This window comes from Lasiosphaeria miniovina (assembly GCF_030549165.1).
Source record: "Lasiosphaeria miniovina strain SMH2392-1A chromosome Unknown B0T26scaffold_5, whole genome shotgun sequence".
Lineage (NCBI taxonomy): Eukaryota > Fungi > Ascomycota > Sordariomycetes > Sordariales > Lasiosphaeriaceae > Lasiosphaeria > Lasiosphaeria miniovina.
Window position 1 is genome coordinate 3,619,792 of NW_026848224.1, and position 12,846 is coordinate 3,632,637.

At 53.3% G+C, this 12,846-nt stretch overlaps 4 protein-coding genes across 4 annotated transcripts; 2 read left to right on the forward strand and 2 right to left on the reverse strand.

Moving 5' to 3' along the window:
• Positions 1 to 214: 214 nt before the first annotated feature.
• Positions 215 to 1,568, forward strand: B0T26DRAFT_753582 (cytochrome P450; the record flags this gene model as incomplete). Its single annotated transcript, XM_060445705.1, has 8 exons — positions 215 to 265; positions 328 to 487; positions 561 to 723; positions 769 to 979; positions 1,013 to 1,126; positions 1,167 to 1,249; positions 1,338 to 1,382; positions 1,457 to 1,568. The coding sequence occupies 8 exons, from the start codon at positions 215 to 217 to the stop codon at positions 1,566 to 1,568; spliced, it is 939 nt and encodes a 312-aa protein (XP_060294803.1).
• Positions 1,569 to 1,884: 316 nt separating this feature from the next.
• On the reverse strand, positions 1,885 to 2,476 carry B0T26DRAFT_677812 (uncharacterized protein; the record flags this gene model as incomplete). Its single annotated transcript, XM_060440150.1, has 3 exons — positions 1,885 to 2,041; positions 2,105 to 2,347; positions 2,400 to 2,476. The coding sequence occupies 3 exons, from the start codon at positions 2,474 to 2,476 to the stop codon at positions 1,885 to 1,887; spliced, it is 477 nt and encodes a 158-aa protein (XP_060294804.1).
• A 1,070-nt stretch (positions 2,477 to 3,546) lies between these two features.
• On the reverse strand, positions 3,547 to 4,107 carry B0T26DRAFT_648420 (pyruvate kinase-like protein; the record flags this gene model as incomplete). The annotated part of the gene is made up of 1 exon (XM_060438000.1): positions 3,547 to 4,107. One exon carries the CDS (start codon positions 4,105 to 4,107, stop codon positions 3,547 to 3,549), a length of 561 nt encoding a protein of 186 aa, XP_060294805.1.
• Positions 4,108 to 4,566: 459 nt separating this feature from the next.
• On the forward strand, positions 4,567 to 7,583 carry B0T26DRAFT_833052 (kinase-like domain-containing protein). The gene is made up of 2 exons (XM_060447488.1): positions 4,567 to 5,263; positions 5,336 to 7,583. The coding sequence occupies exons 1-2, from the start codon at positions 4,940 to 4,942 to the stop codon at positions 7,166 to 7,168; spliced, it is 2,157 nt and encodes a 718-aa protein (XP_060294806.1). The 5' UTR covers positions 4,567 to 4,939; the 3' UTR covers positions 7,169 to 7,583.
• Positions 7,584 to 12,846: the final 5,263 nt, after the last annotated feature.

Consider the following 12,846-nt stretch of genomic DNA (forward strand, 5'->3'; position numbering starts at 1 on the left):
GTCTTGGCCGTTCGCACACCACACTGCGCCGGCTTCATATCGGACGATTGGCCGGTCAGCCCATGCATCGGCATCAGTTAGAAGAGCGCGAGGTCGACGAGGGGAGGGAGGGGAGTATATGCCGCTGTTACATTGCCAATTCTCCCAGCTCTGGATTCACTCTCCGTCCCGAGACCGGTTGCTCTTCACTGGTCGAGGCACAGCAGCTGCTGCCATGGCCGTCTTTGTGGATTATCGAGCGATAGCTCTGGTTGCCGGTGCGTCGGTAAGTCTATCAGACTTCAAATTACTGCAACGTGTTGATGCTCATGTCTCCATCTCTAACAGACCGTCGTGTTCTTGGTTGGGCTGCTGCGGCGCCGCTTCTTCCATCCCCTCTCCAAGTTCCCAGGTCCCTTCGCCAATTCCGTCAGCTGGCTTCCCAACGTTCTACGCCTCCTAAGCGGCAAGCATCATGCATACATCAAAAAGCTGCACAACAAGTATGGTGAGTGCCTATCTAGAATACTTTCAGAGCTTTGCAAAACGGGTTGGCCGATCGAGACATTTGACACTCCCAGGCCCCGTTGTGCGGGTCTCACCAAACGAGCTTAGCTTCTCCAAACCAGACGCCTGGGAAGACATCTACGGCTTCCGGTCCTCGGACGAGCCTATGGAGAAAGACCCCCTGTGGTGCGGCTGGCTGCAGCATGTCAAAGACGTGCCCGTCACCATGGCTCCGCGGTGAGCCCACACACGCCAGCGTCGCGCCTTTGCGCACTCCTTCAGCAACACGTCGCTGCTGTCGCAGGAGCCGCTGATCCAGTCTCACGTCGACAAGTTCATGGACCAGCTGGCCGGGTTCGCCGCCGAGGACAAGCCCGTCAACATGTCCGAGTGGCTGTCCTTCTCCACGCTCGACGTCACCTCGGAGCTGTGCCTCGGGTCGTCGACGGGCATGCTAGCCACGGGCTCCGGCACCGAGTGGTCGCGCGGCATCGTGCTCGCGGCCCGCGGCGCCCTGCTCGACTAGGCGACGCGGCGGGTCGCGGGCTCCGGCACCTGGCTCCACAGCCTGCTGAGCGCGTACGCCATCCCGCTCCGGTACAAGGCCGCCAAGCTCAACCACTTCAACACCAAGGAGCGCGTCCTGCCGCGCCTTGCAGACGCCGACGCCGACTAACCAGGGCTTCATCTACTACATGCTGCGCAACGAGTCCAAGAAGCTGCTAAGCGAGACCAAAATCATTGTCAACATGGGCGCCTTTCTGTGTGTCAGCCCTCTTTTTCTGTCTCACAACTGCCGTGTTCACGCGAGAAAATGGCTTACTGACAACGATGTGATATTGCGATATCAGCGCGGCCGGGAGCGACACGACAGCCCTTGCGCTCTCGGCGCTAGTGTACCTGATCCTCGCGCACCGCGAAGTCTATGACAAGCTCGCGGCTGAGATCCGCGGCGGATGGACGGCGGCAGGGAGGCCGCCTGGCGCTGGGAGCGCGACGGGGACGAGTTTCGCCACCTCAAGGCCTACATCATCTGGGAGAGGTTCGAGTTGATGATCGAGTTGACGCCGATGCGGAGGTGATGCGGAAATTCTCGCTCGTGTAATTTCTGGCAGTCAGCAGTTTTAGGTCAGTTTATGGATGGCTTCGAGCTTACGAAGGATAGCTGAAGTCGGGAGATGTCAGTTAAATGAGCTTCTAGATAACTCGACCAGAAACGCATCTAGGCGGTGCTTTCGCAACGTGTCTTCGAGACTAATCTCTGTGCGCTCGACGCCCAAAAAGCCTTCCAGGCGTGATGTGAAGGCTTCGAACACGTCTTGACTTGGCCAATCCTTGGCTGGCCAGTAGTCGGTGGGGTAGAGTAGTTTGGTTGGTTTCTTGTATTTTGCCAAAGACCTAGGTCAACTCTCGGCGCGAATGGAATAGGGGGTGGGTCCCATGACCAACCTCCATGGCACCGGTATCTGATGTGCCAGGCGAGCCGTAGAGGGCTTCCGCAAGCACCTTGAACTCGCCTGCAGTTTGAGCAAGCCCGCCAATTGTGTCAAATTTGCTGTGGCATGTTCAGCACACGCATAAATTCGGCAACGGCAATTGCACCAGTATCCTCACTGACTGTACGGAACGATGCCGCTGAACGGTTTCCGCGCAGGAAGCTCGTGAAGGGTAGAGCGCCGTGTACGCACGAGACGACGCTCCCATCTTGAGGCCCTTGAGGTCGATGATGTCCTTGATGGCCAGCCGCAGCCCTGCGTATGGCTTCTCCCTGGTCTTCGCGAAGTAGAGCCGCGAAGGAACAGCGATGCTGAGCGCAGACGGGTACTCTTCGCTGTATGCGGACACGTCAAGAGGTCGGAAGCTGAGGGGAGATGAGTGACTTGTTCAGCAAGACAGTATTCGAGGGGCATGACTTGCGTGCTATTATCGTCTGCAGGAACGGTTGCCACGATGGAAGCACCCGCAGTATCGGGATACAGCCGTTATGCATGATGAAGATGGCCGTAGTGTAAGAAGTAGGGGCCAGGAGGAAGGCCCGGGGTGCTGCTGGGAACCTGAACGATGTGGACAGTCCTGACACCCTCTATGCGGAGGAGGGCGTTCTGAAGGTCTGAGTCATGGAGATCTGGCTCGGAGGTCTGAACAGCGAGACCATGGGATGCAGGGTGGCTGCAATTTGAACTTCCGCTGGACTGCAGCGTATGCTTTTGAAGGAAGATTCTGCGAGGAATGGGTGAAACCGGTAATCGATAGCCTGAGCGCGTGATTTCACCTTGACCATAGACGCTCGTAGATACTGAAGCGAAGCGATTTTCAAAGGCACAAAGGAAGGTGGCCGCCATCTGGCAGCTTTCTACTTTGAGTGCAGGGCGGCGGGGGAAGGGGCCTGGTAGCACTCTCTGTGTAACTCCAACGCATTTCACCCAACCCCGTGTCTGCGCCGTGTTTGCTAGAGCCGATGCTTCTGTCCGAGGATCAGGGGTTCTTCCATGAATCTTTGCCGCTCTGGTGAACCCGCATGAGGCTGAAGATAGGCTCAGCAAGGCACGAATCTTGGCCTAGTTGAGATAAAGTCAAAGATGAAATAGACCTAATTACCTCGGCATTGGATGAAAGGAATTCATAGCGCGCCATCCCAAGGTGGCTGATGTCTGCTTATCAGAGTACCTGGCACAGATGGAGTGTCGAAAACGCGAAGCAGGCAGGTGTTTCACCATGTCCTGTAACTTGTAAGTATTAGATTACCACCAACGGAGTCCTGAGATTCGGCCGGGCTAGCAACGTGAATGTGTCGGCCCAAGACACGTGTCGGTCCAAGACAAGTACTTCGCACAAGACTTTCGTGAAGCTTGATTAAATCCGTATCTAGTCAGCCCTTGAGCCAGCAAATCCAGGGCCCGGAATTTGTCTAATAAGCACAGAGCTGCTCAATCTCGAAGAGAAACAGAGCCCCCCGGTATCGATTGTGGAGAGGCGGTGAAATGTCCGCACATCCAGTCCCGCCGGACTCTGTGTAACGACACGTCGCAATATGCATATTTCCCACGCAAAGATTCGTCATTACACGCATGCGAGGGCCTGGAAATTATCAGAACTCTCGACGACGATTTTCATGCCGACCTCGACAGGCCCGCCGACCTCGACAGTGCCCATGACGCCCGACTTCCTCGTTGCAATCCTGCCCTCACTGTCGCGCAGAATGAACTTCTCGCGGAGGCCCGACTGGAACTTGTCGATCTGGGGGCAGGGGTTGCGCAGGCCCTGGACGACCACAGTCGGGGTGGTCCCGTCTGCTGGTACTTCCGAGTTGTCGGCATTAGCGGGCACGAAACGCAGCCTGGCGCCGGCGCCGAGGGCCAGAAGGTCGACGCCGACCGTGGTGACGTTCTCGCCGATCTGGCCGGGCGCGACGCCAAGCTCGTCGAGCACCTCTTTGGGAATCAGGTGCACTTGCCGCAGGTTCGGCGGCGGCGGCTGGATGTGCAGCCGGCTGCGGTGCTGCACGTGCACTCCGCTGTGGCAGTCGTCTTCAACGCCATGGCCGGCCACCAGCGTGAAGGCCGCCACGGGCGTCTTGCTGAATTCGTGGCGTGTGGATTTGGCGAGCGCGTGGACCGACATGGCGAACCCGAGGAGTCAGTGAGTAATTCTGCTGCTATTGCCTGGTGCCCGTGGTCACCTCGGGGGTGAGTGGCTCTTATGGTTGCCGTAGAGTGAGTCATGGTTATAGCCCGGAATGTTGCAGCTTAATTGGCAGGAGGGGCAACGGCGAGATGGTGGCATTAGGTTCGGACCGGCGTCAAGCGATCACGCAATTCGTTCATTATGAGGCGCCCCTAGGACTCGAACCCTTGGATGTTTTGGCGGGGCATCCGGCTGCAGTTGCACTCGGTGCTGGATTCCCCCGTATTATTAGCGCTGTTTTACCCACTGCCGAAGGGACGGGAGTAGAGTAGGTTGTTAAGGTAAGGTAAGGTATGTACAATACTGTACCTTACCGAGCACTGGGTTAGGTTAGGTGGGTGTCTCCTTCAGGGAGCACGGACGGGAATATGGGGATTGCGGAGATTGGAGAACCATCCAAAACCTTGAACCTATCTGGGGGGGTTCATTCACTTCTTCCAACACCATCTGAGTCTGGTGCTACAAGTTGTTATCGCAATAGTCGGCGCATGGCCAGACCAATCGAGAGCGGCTGATTGGCTGTCGCTCTTAGACCCCTCGATCCCGACATGCAACACTGCCTCGCTCGCCAAGTGCTGCGGAGGGGTCGACTCGATCCCCCACCAAGCCCCAAGCCTTGTCAGAATGCCCTCGAGCATCGCGCCCCGCAACCGCCTCATCGACCGAGCGATCTGGCGTCAGTCGGAGAATAGTCACTTGCGCGTTTCTCCCAGCAAACTGAGCACCGTCTTGCCGATTGATTGGCCGCCGCGGCCAATGCCTGTTTCCAATGCGGCAGCCCCACGACAATGACCTGATCCAAGACTCGCGCCTGGACGTCACCGTCCTGCCCGGCGGCCGCGACACCAAACAGCTGTCATGGGTCCCCGGCGACAGCGCAAACGAGCGACCGCAGACGATCGAGGAAATATGGCGGCGCTCGCACCAGCTGGGCAGTGCAGCGGGCCGCCAAGTGTGGGTCGAGAAGTGCGTCGCTGGTCGCGTTGGCTTGCGCAGGGTGGTCAAGGAGATCAAGATAACACCGTTGGATCGCTCTGGGGATATGAGCTATCGCCAAGAGCTGTATGCCATGGCCAAGTTCTCACAGCCAAAGGTACGCGATACAATTGCTCCCCGCTGTCGACAGGAATTATAACAGCGGATGCTGACTCCCGTCATTTGGCAGTACATGCACTGCTTCGTCAAGTCGCTGGGGTGGTTCGAGACGGCAGGCCACCTGCACCTCGCCATGGAGTATATGCCGCACGGTGATCTCCAGAAGTGGCTGGTCGGGCCGTTTCCCGAACCCGAGGCCGCCAAGATAACATCGCAGGTGGTCGACGGGCTCGATTTCATGCACAGCAGCGGGTTCGCCCACCGCGACATCAAGCCCGCCAACATCCTTGTCGTGTCGCCGGCGCCTAAGTGGTGGGTGAAGATTGCAGACTTTGGCATCAGCAAGCGCATTGAGGAGACGTCCGCCCTGCACACCATGGGCATCGGGACCAGCGGATACATGGCCCCCGAGATCATGGGCATGTACCACCCAGACGACGACGACGACGAGCAGGACCTGCGCTATGACCAGAAGGTGGACATCTGGGCTATGGGCGAGCTCGTCTTCAGGATGATGACCGCAAAGCCTTCGTTCGCCGACACAAGACAGCTGCGCAAGTACGTCGTCAAAGGGGGCGCTTTTCCGGTCGAGCTTCTGGAACAAGCCGCGGCGAGTGACGATTGCCGAGATTTTATCTTGCGAGCTATGGCCCCGTTGGCACGTCAGCGGATGGCTTCTTCCGAGGCCAAAGAACACTCTTGGGTTGAGGCCTCTAAAGACGTTACAGGTCCTCTGTTCAATATTGTCATCGACGATATCGAAACGGAAACGATTGTGGCCAAACCTGCGCTAGATGACACCCTTCCATCGAAACAGTGGACAACCCTGTGTTCTCCAGAGCCTACTAGTGTGCCAGAGAATACGCCTGGTGCGCAGTTACCGCCAGAAAACGAGGCTGGAAAGGCAGTTGATCAAGTTGTTGCGTCAGGGCTGCTCGCTTGTCAAGACGCTGTCTTGGAGACGGGTCCGAAGCCAATTATCCGCGACAACATCGACAAGGCAACCAAGCCCTTGGATCTCCTCCAAAGCCAGGAAGAGAAGATCCCCGCCCCTTCCACCGAGCTGGTTCTATATCGTGCAGCTTCCGCGCCTGAGCCGTCGAATTCTATCCAACACGGCGAAGAGTGGGATCGGGTTCGTGATGTAAAGAATCAAGAGATACCAGGGGATGAAGGTTCACACGCCATTGAGCCGACGCTAGAGACCGAAAAGCCAGTCTCGGATTTCGAGTACCACCCTTTGCCTAAACCAACTCCACAGCCGCCTTCCTTGGATCGATCTGCCCAGGATACCAGTACTACAATGGTTGGGAGCGGAAGTTCGACACCCAACACAAGCACTGACGCGGCCCGTAGGGGGCGTCCCGTTTTTGCCCCTGACTATAATGGTCGGCCAGAGAACAGCTCTTCGATCGGTGAAAGACGACGTTACACCGAATCTCACAAATCATTGAAGTCCGCGCGCTTCACTAGGTCGAGTCGCGACCCATCCGAATCCTCTGATAGTGATGGACGTGAACGTTTACCCAGGCAATTAATATCAACCGGCTCCGAAACACGGAAACTAATAGCACGAGCTTCTGTCCCGGGCCTAAGTCACCGCGATAGATACCAGATCGGTGGGAAACTGATGGCGATATACCTGAAGCACGACCGAAAGGGACAGGCGGTCAACAGTGACGTCGTGGGTGCGCTTCGCAAGTTGGGATACTGGGAAGAAGCGGAAGAGCGGGCGCACCACCAACGGTGGCTGCAGCAGGCCCAGGTGCGGCATGAAGCAGTAACCGGTGAGATGTGGAGGTTGTATGCGATCGCGCGTGATGCCACAGACCCACGAGTGACATATTCCCGCGACCAGAAAAGTCACGAGCCCACGCCGATTTCGGGCTGTCTCGTCATTTGAAATACCAAGATGTGGCTAGACGATTGTTTCAATCGGGTTTCGAATTTTAGTTCTTTTCGATAACGTATTTTATAAGCGAGCGGCGAATTTTCCCCGCGACGCGACCCTTCATCTTTGATCCTCAATTCTACCACAACAAGCTATGGTTACCCCTTCAAAAGAAGCTAGGGTAATCCTAGCTCTCAAATCAATCCAAAATAGTAAAAAACCCAATGTTCTTTCCACAGCCAATCTGTATAATGTTCCCGAAACAACACTTCGCTATCGACGCGCCGGTCGGCCTTCACGACGCGATATTCCAGCCAATTCGCAAAAACTCACAGATCTGGAGGAGCATACGATTGTTCAGTATATATCTGAGCTATGTGCACGCGCATTTCCCCCTCGGCTTTGCTTTGTGGAAGATATGGTCAACCGACTGCTACGCGAACGCGACGCGCCCCCTGTCGGCAAGCTCTGGGCTCACAACTTCGTCAAACGCCAACCAGAACTCCGGACGCGTTTTACGCGTAGATACGACTATCAAAGGGCCAAATGCGAAGATTCGAAAGTTATTCGCGAGTGGTTTGCACTTGTGCATAATACTAAAGCCAAATACGGAATCCTTGACGAAGATATATAAGTTAGGTGGGGGGGTAAGCGAACACTACTGATTTAGAACATTCTGTATAAGCAGGAGTCCCAACTAACCCTCCAACAAAAGAAAGGGTGATCTTTTTATTTACAAAACTTCAATACAATCTTTGATATCCTCTGAATCATCCGCTTCTTCCGCATCTTCTAAAACCTCTGCTGCACGCCCTACAGCTCTCTGGGCCTCATGAATAGTCTGAATATTCGCAAAGGTGGTATTTGGATCTTCTTCAACCTTCTTCTTCTTTCTGGCTCTTATTGATTCGAGAGTGTGTTCTAGACCTTCAATCTTTCGCTTCCTAATAGCCAGTTCAAAGGCCTGTTCATCCAAAGCCTTACCAATCTTTCTGAGGAAGAGCTTATCCGCTGGCATTGCTTTGATGATGCGTGCGAACTTCTTTGCCTGCTCAACGTAATCACGTGCCTTTCTAGGAGTCCTCCACTGCACCCGATCGTCTCCATAATCCTCCAGGATTGGCATACGGAGTGTGCGAACCTCTGGGGTAACTATAGTAGTTCTTAAGGGGCGTGAAGTATTAGAATTCTTGAGGAGGAGTGGGCTTCTTAGCGGTTTGTTGACATTCAAGGGCCAAAGGCCTGATGCCTTCCATCCTGACTTAGCATTACTCTTAGTAATTGCCTCTGTGCGTGAAATCTGGTAGCATTCCAGAAACGCACGTTTTCCGGCTACAGAAGAGTCGTCAAAGGCGTTAGCAAGAAGGTCCTCAAGCCGTCTGCGATAAAGTCGTTTTAGGGGGCCAAATATGGCCAAATCTAGGGGTTGGAGGACATGGGAAGTATGGGGAGGCAGATAAATAATGTGAATATTGTTTTTGAATGCCTCCCACATATAATCGGCAGTTGTGTGGCTGCCATGGCCATCAATAATAAGCAGTCGTTTCTCAGAGGAGTTTGCTGGCTTGGTGAGAGGAATGAACACATTTTTTAACCATTTGAGGCTTGTCTCATCGGTAGTCCATCCTTTCTCAGTTGCTGTAAAGAACCAATCCTGAAATGGCTTCATATCCAAAGGAAACCATTGTTGTTGAACGCTTTTCCCCTTAAAAATGACCAAAGGAGGAAGGCAACGGCCAGCTGCTGAGATGCATTCGACAAAAGTGGTCCAAGTGCGGGTTCCAGGCTGTTTTTTTTGAAGCGCCTTAAAGGCACGGCTTCCAATGACAAGGCCGTTAGTTCCTCTGCCTTCCATAATACCAGATTCGTCCTTGTTCCAGCGATTCTCTGGCTTAATCGCCTTGATAGCTGGTGTTTGGAAATGGTTGAACCAAGGTCGAATTGTTGACTCTGTAGCGCAGTTGACGCGGACCGAATCGACTCTCTTGGCCCTCTGAGTCTTCAAAATTCGATTGCGGTTAAGAAAGGCACGGCACCACCCCTTTCCAAGTGGTAAGGAGTCCCCCCTTTCAGCTAGAATACGGCGTGCAAGCTCCCTGATCTGTGCATGTGTAGGGGGCAATCCTAAATCTTGTTAAAGAAGAATCCATTCGACTAAACGATCCTCTTGGGTCTGTGTAAGCCTTTGCTCATCTTGATGAGCAACATTTCGAGGTAGGGAGCCATGTAGACGGCCATAAAGGGTGGAGGGTGGAACGTTCCATTTTCGCGCGACTTTGCGTAATTGATGTGTTCTGACGGCTTCCTCGCAAGCCTTGCGGAGGTCTTCTTCTGTATATGAAACCATTGTCAAGAGAAGAATAAAACGAATTGAAGATGAAGAGAATTGGAAAAGAATTGGTTGAGTTATGGGCTTTTTATATAAGAGGGTTGGTTGTGTTCCTCGCTTATCTAGAATGTTCTGGATCAGTGGCGTTCGCTTACTCCCCCACCTAACTTACAACTTTGACGAGACCGGGTTTATGATGGGCATGATTACTACTGGTATGGTTGTTACTACCTCCGATGGCTATGGGAAAGCCAAAAAAGTCCAGCCTGGTAATCGTGAGTGGGCTACGATTATCCAAGGGGTAAATGCTCAAGGCTGAGCTATCCCACCATTCATCCTTTTAAAAGGGAAATATCACCAAGAGAGCTGGTATCAAGAGTGCAATCTTCCGGCTACCTGGTATATCGGTGTAACCGATAACGGCTAGACTACCAATGAGAAAGGCCTGGATTGGATTCGCCATTTCGATCTTCATCAGCATCTCGTACGAAGGGTAGATACCGGCTTTTAGTCCTCGACGGCCACGAGAGCCACCACTCCGACAAATTCGAGGAGTACTGTCAGGATCACAACATTATCACCCTTTGTATGCCTCCGCACTCCTCGCACCTGGTCCAGCCACTTGATATTGGTTGTTTTGGGCCGTTGAAGAAGGCGTACGGCTACCAAATCGAGGAACTTATGCGTATGCATATCACACATATTACCAAGTTGGAATTCCTTTGTGCGTTCAAAGAGGCGTTTTTTACTTCTTTTATCGAAAAGAATATCCAAGGCGCCTTTGCCGGAGCCGGCCTTATACCACACGACCTAGAAAGAGTGATTTCTAAGATGAATATATGGCTCCGAACTCCAACTCCACCAGCCTCAAGCCTAGGTACGGCACTACCTTGGCTATCTCAGACGCCATAGAACCCCCGAGAGGCCACCTCACAGACAGACCTTATTAAAGGCCGGATATCTAACCATCAAGGTAGTTCTCCAACACCTATGCTGGCTGCTGTGGACCAATTGGCCAAATGTACAATGGCCGTAATGCACGAGGTAGCTCTTCTGCGTACGGAAGTCTCTTTACTACGTAAGGCCAATGAGGGGCTTAGTAAGAGACGGAGGGCCAAAAAAACACGTGTGCGGCTTGGAGGGTCACTTACCGTACAAGAGGCACAGGACCTACTAGGTCAGAAACCTGTGGGTGAGCAGATAATCCAGGAAACCCGATAAAATGGTGGTGGTGCGGGGGGGGCTCGCACGAAGATTCGGTGCTGTGGCCTGTGCGGCAAGCCTGGCCATAATGCACGCACGTGTCAGGAAGCTGGAAAATTGCCTGGTTCATCTATTTCTGGCTCAGCTCCTGTTATTTCCTAGTGTTGTGGTGGTTTAATTGAGGATCGTTGTGGTAGGTTGGTTAGAAATTCGCTGCTCGCTTATAAAATACGTTATGCAAGATTCCTTGTGCAAAATTTCATTACAATATTTACTCTCAGAAGCTCTGATCAGGCTCCTTAGGAAATCTTCAGCACACACGATCCCGTGGACATCAGCAGCATCTGTTGCACGGAAAAGTGAGGGGCGCGCCCTTGTCAGAGCTCTTATTCAGCATCATTGACCACCAGCGTGCCAAGATACACCCACCACCGCCAACCATCAGGTTACACGTACATGAGATGAGCTTGTTGTAGTGGCGAGACTGGCAATTACCACCATCACGGCCGTTGCGCGGGTTTTTCCGGAAGCCCGTTTCATGATATCCATGACACATTGACAGCTCTGCTTTGGCATTGGCAACCCTCTGTGTCCTACCACACAACCAAGGCAGCCCGCCGATCCCGCCGTCACATTGACATGCAGTGCAATGTCGGCCCGTGACGTCAGAGGCTGGTTATCTGTGCGTGTTTGCCGTTGGTGCGCGGCTGGAAGCGAGCTTCTTGTCCCGTCGTCCCATAGATAAGGAGCGCATGAGACACTAAGCGCGGAGTTGCTGCACTTGCATATGCACTGGCCATCGGACACGGCTGGCCCCGGGCTGTGGTGGTACGATGGTTAGTCTTGGGAACCGCGTGGGGAATCAAGGGGAAGTGGAGTTGGGTTTATGGAAGAAATTTGTCTCGCTTAATTGTTAGAAACTCAAAGAGTGGTATCATGCCGTTCGGGTCTCTGCAGGGTTGCGTTTTCCTCAGTTTGAGTTTGGCTTGTTTTAGTCGCATCAGAGTCAGTGGTTTTAAGGACAAAGGCGTCCTAGAAACAATAGTTCATGTAATTGCGTGGCGCCCTTTTTGTTTGGGAGATGTCTAAGTAAGAAGATAAATTGTCTAGCTTTGCATTCCTGTGAAAAGGCTGATGTTGCATGAAACGATTGATTCGTATGGAAAACAGGCATGCCGTGCTACCACAATGAGTCACATAAATGCTTGATACTACAGCTGGTTGTCATATTGTCAATTTCGTATCCCTAATCTAGAAACTTTCCTTGTCTGCTAACTCATGAGTCAGGGGACGATAACAACCTCTCCGACGTGCCTTGCAGCCAAGGTGAAAGTCCATTGCTACACGTCTTTGCTCTTGATACCACTGTCCCAATTCAAACCCTCATATAACCCTTCCTATTTACTGGACTATTTCCCTTCAGATCTGTTGCCAAATCGACCGGCTGAGCTGTCTCGTCTGTAATTGTTTTACAAAATGGGTGTTGTTCCATCTCCACCAACTTCTGCATCATTATCGGTGCGTCGAGTGGAATGGCGGTCTAGTACACAATAGCCGTCTGTCTGACCATCAAGCGTCAGATCAGGGGCTTCCACAGAGAGTGGGCGACTAAAAACTCACATGCCAGTACCACACGACTTCCTAGATGGCGGAACCGTTCAAGCGCCACTGGCTCAGAATGAAGACTTGTGCGAGCTGTCGACGCAGTTCAGCTGGCAAGTGAGGCACACGTCCGGAAGCCCCCATCCGTTGGAGCACTTGCATTTCTGGCAAGTGCACAGCGGGTCGTAGGCGCCGCTGTCCTTCACCTGGCGCTCGGAGCTGGCATAGTATTTTCCGCCCCAGGTGCCCCAACCGCCGCCGAAGCGGCTCGCCTCTGCCTCTCTATTATATGCCCCCTTGTCTTGCTGGGTGTTGGTGTGGTTGTTGTTATTGCTGGCGTTGTTGCTAGTGCTGGCGTCCTTGCTGGCGCTTGTGTCATTGTTGGTAGAACTGGCAGTTGTGCTATTGCCCTTATTCTCGGAGGACATCGTCGCAAGCTGTGTTGTTTATCTTGGCTTTTGCTTGGTTTTGCTTTAGCGATGGTGCTTGACTGTCTGATGTGGCAGATACTGATAATAGGAATGCTGCACTATGGAAGTTGTGTGTGAGGACAAAG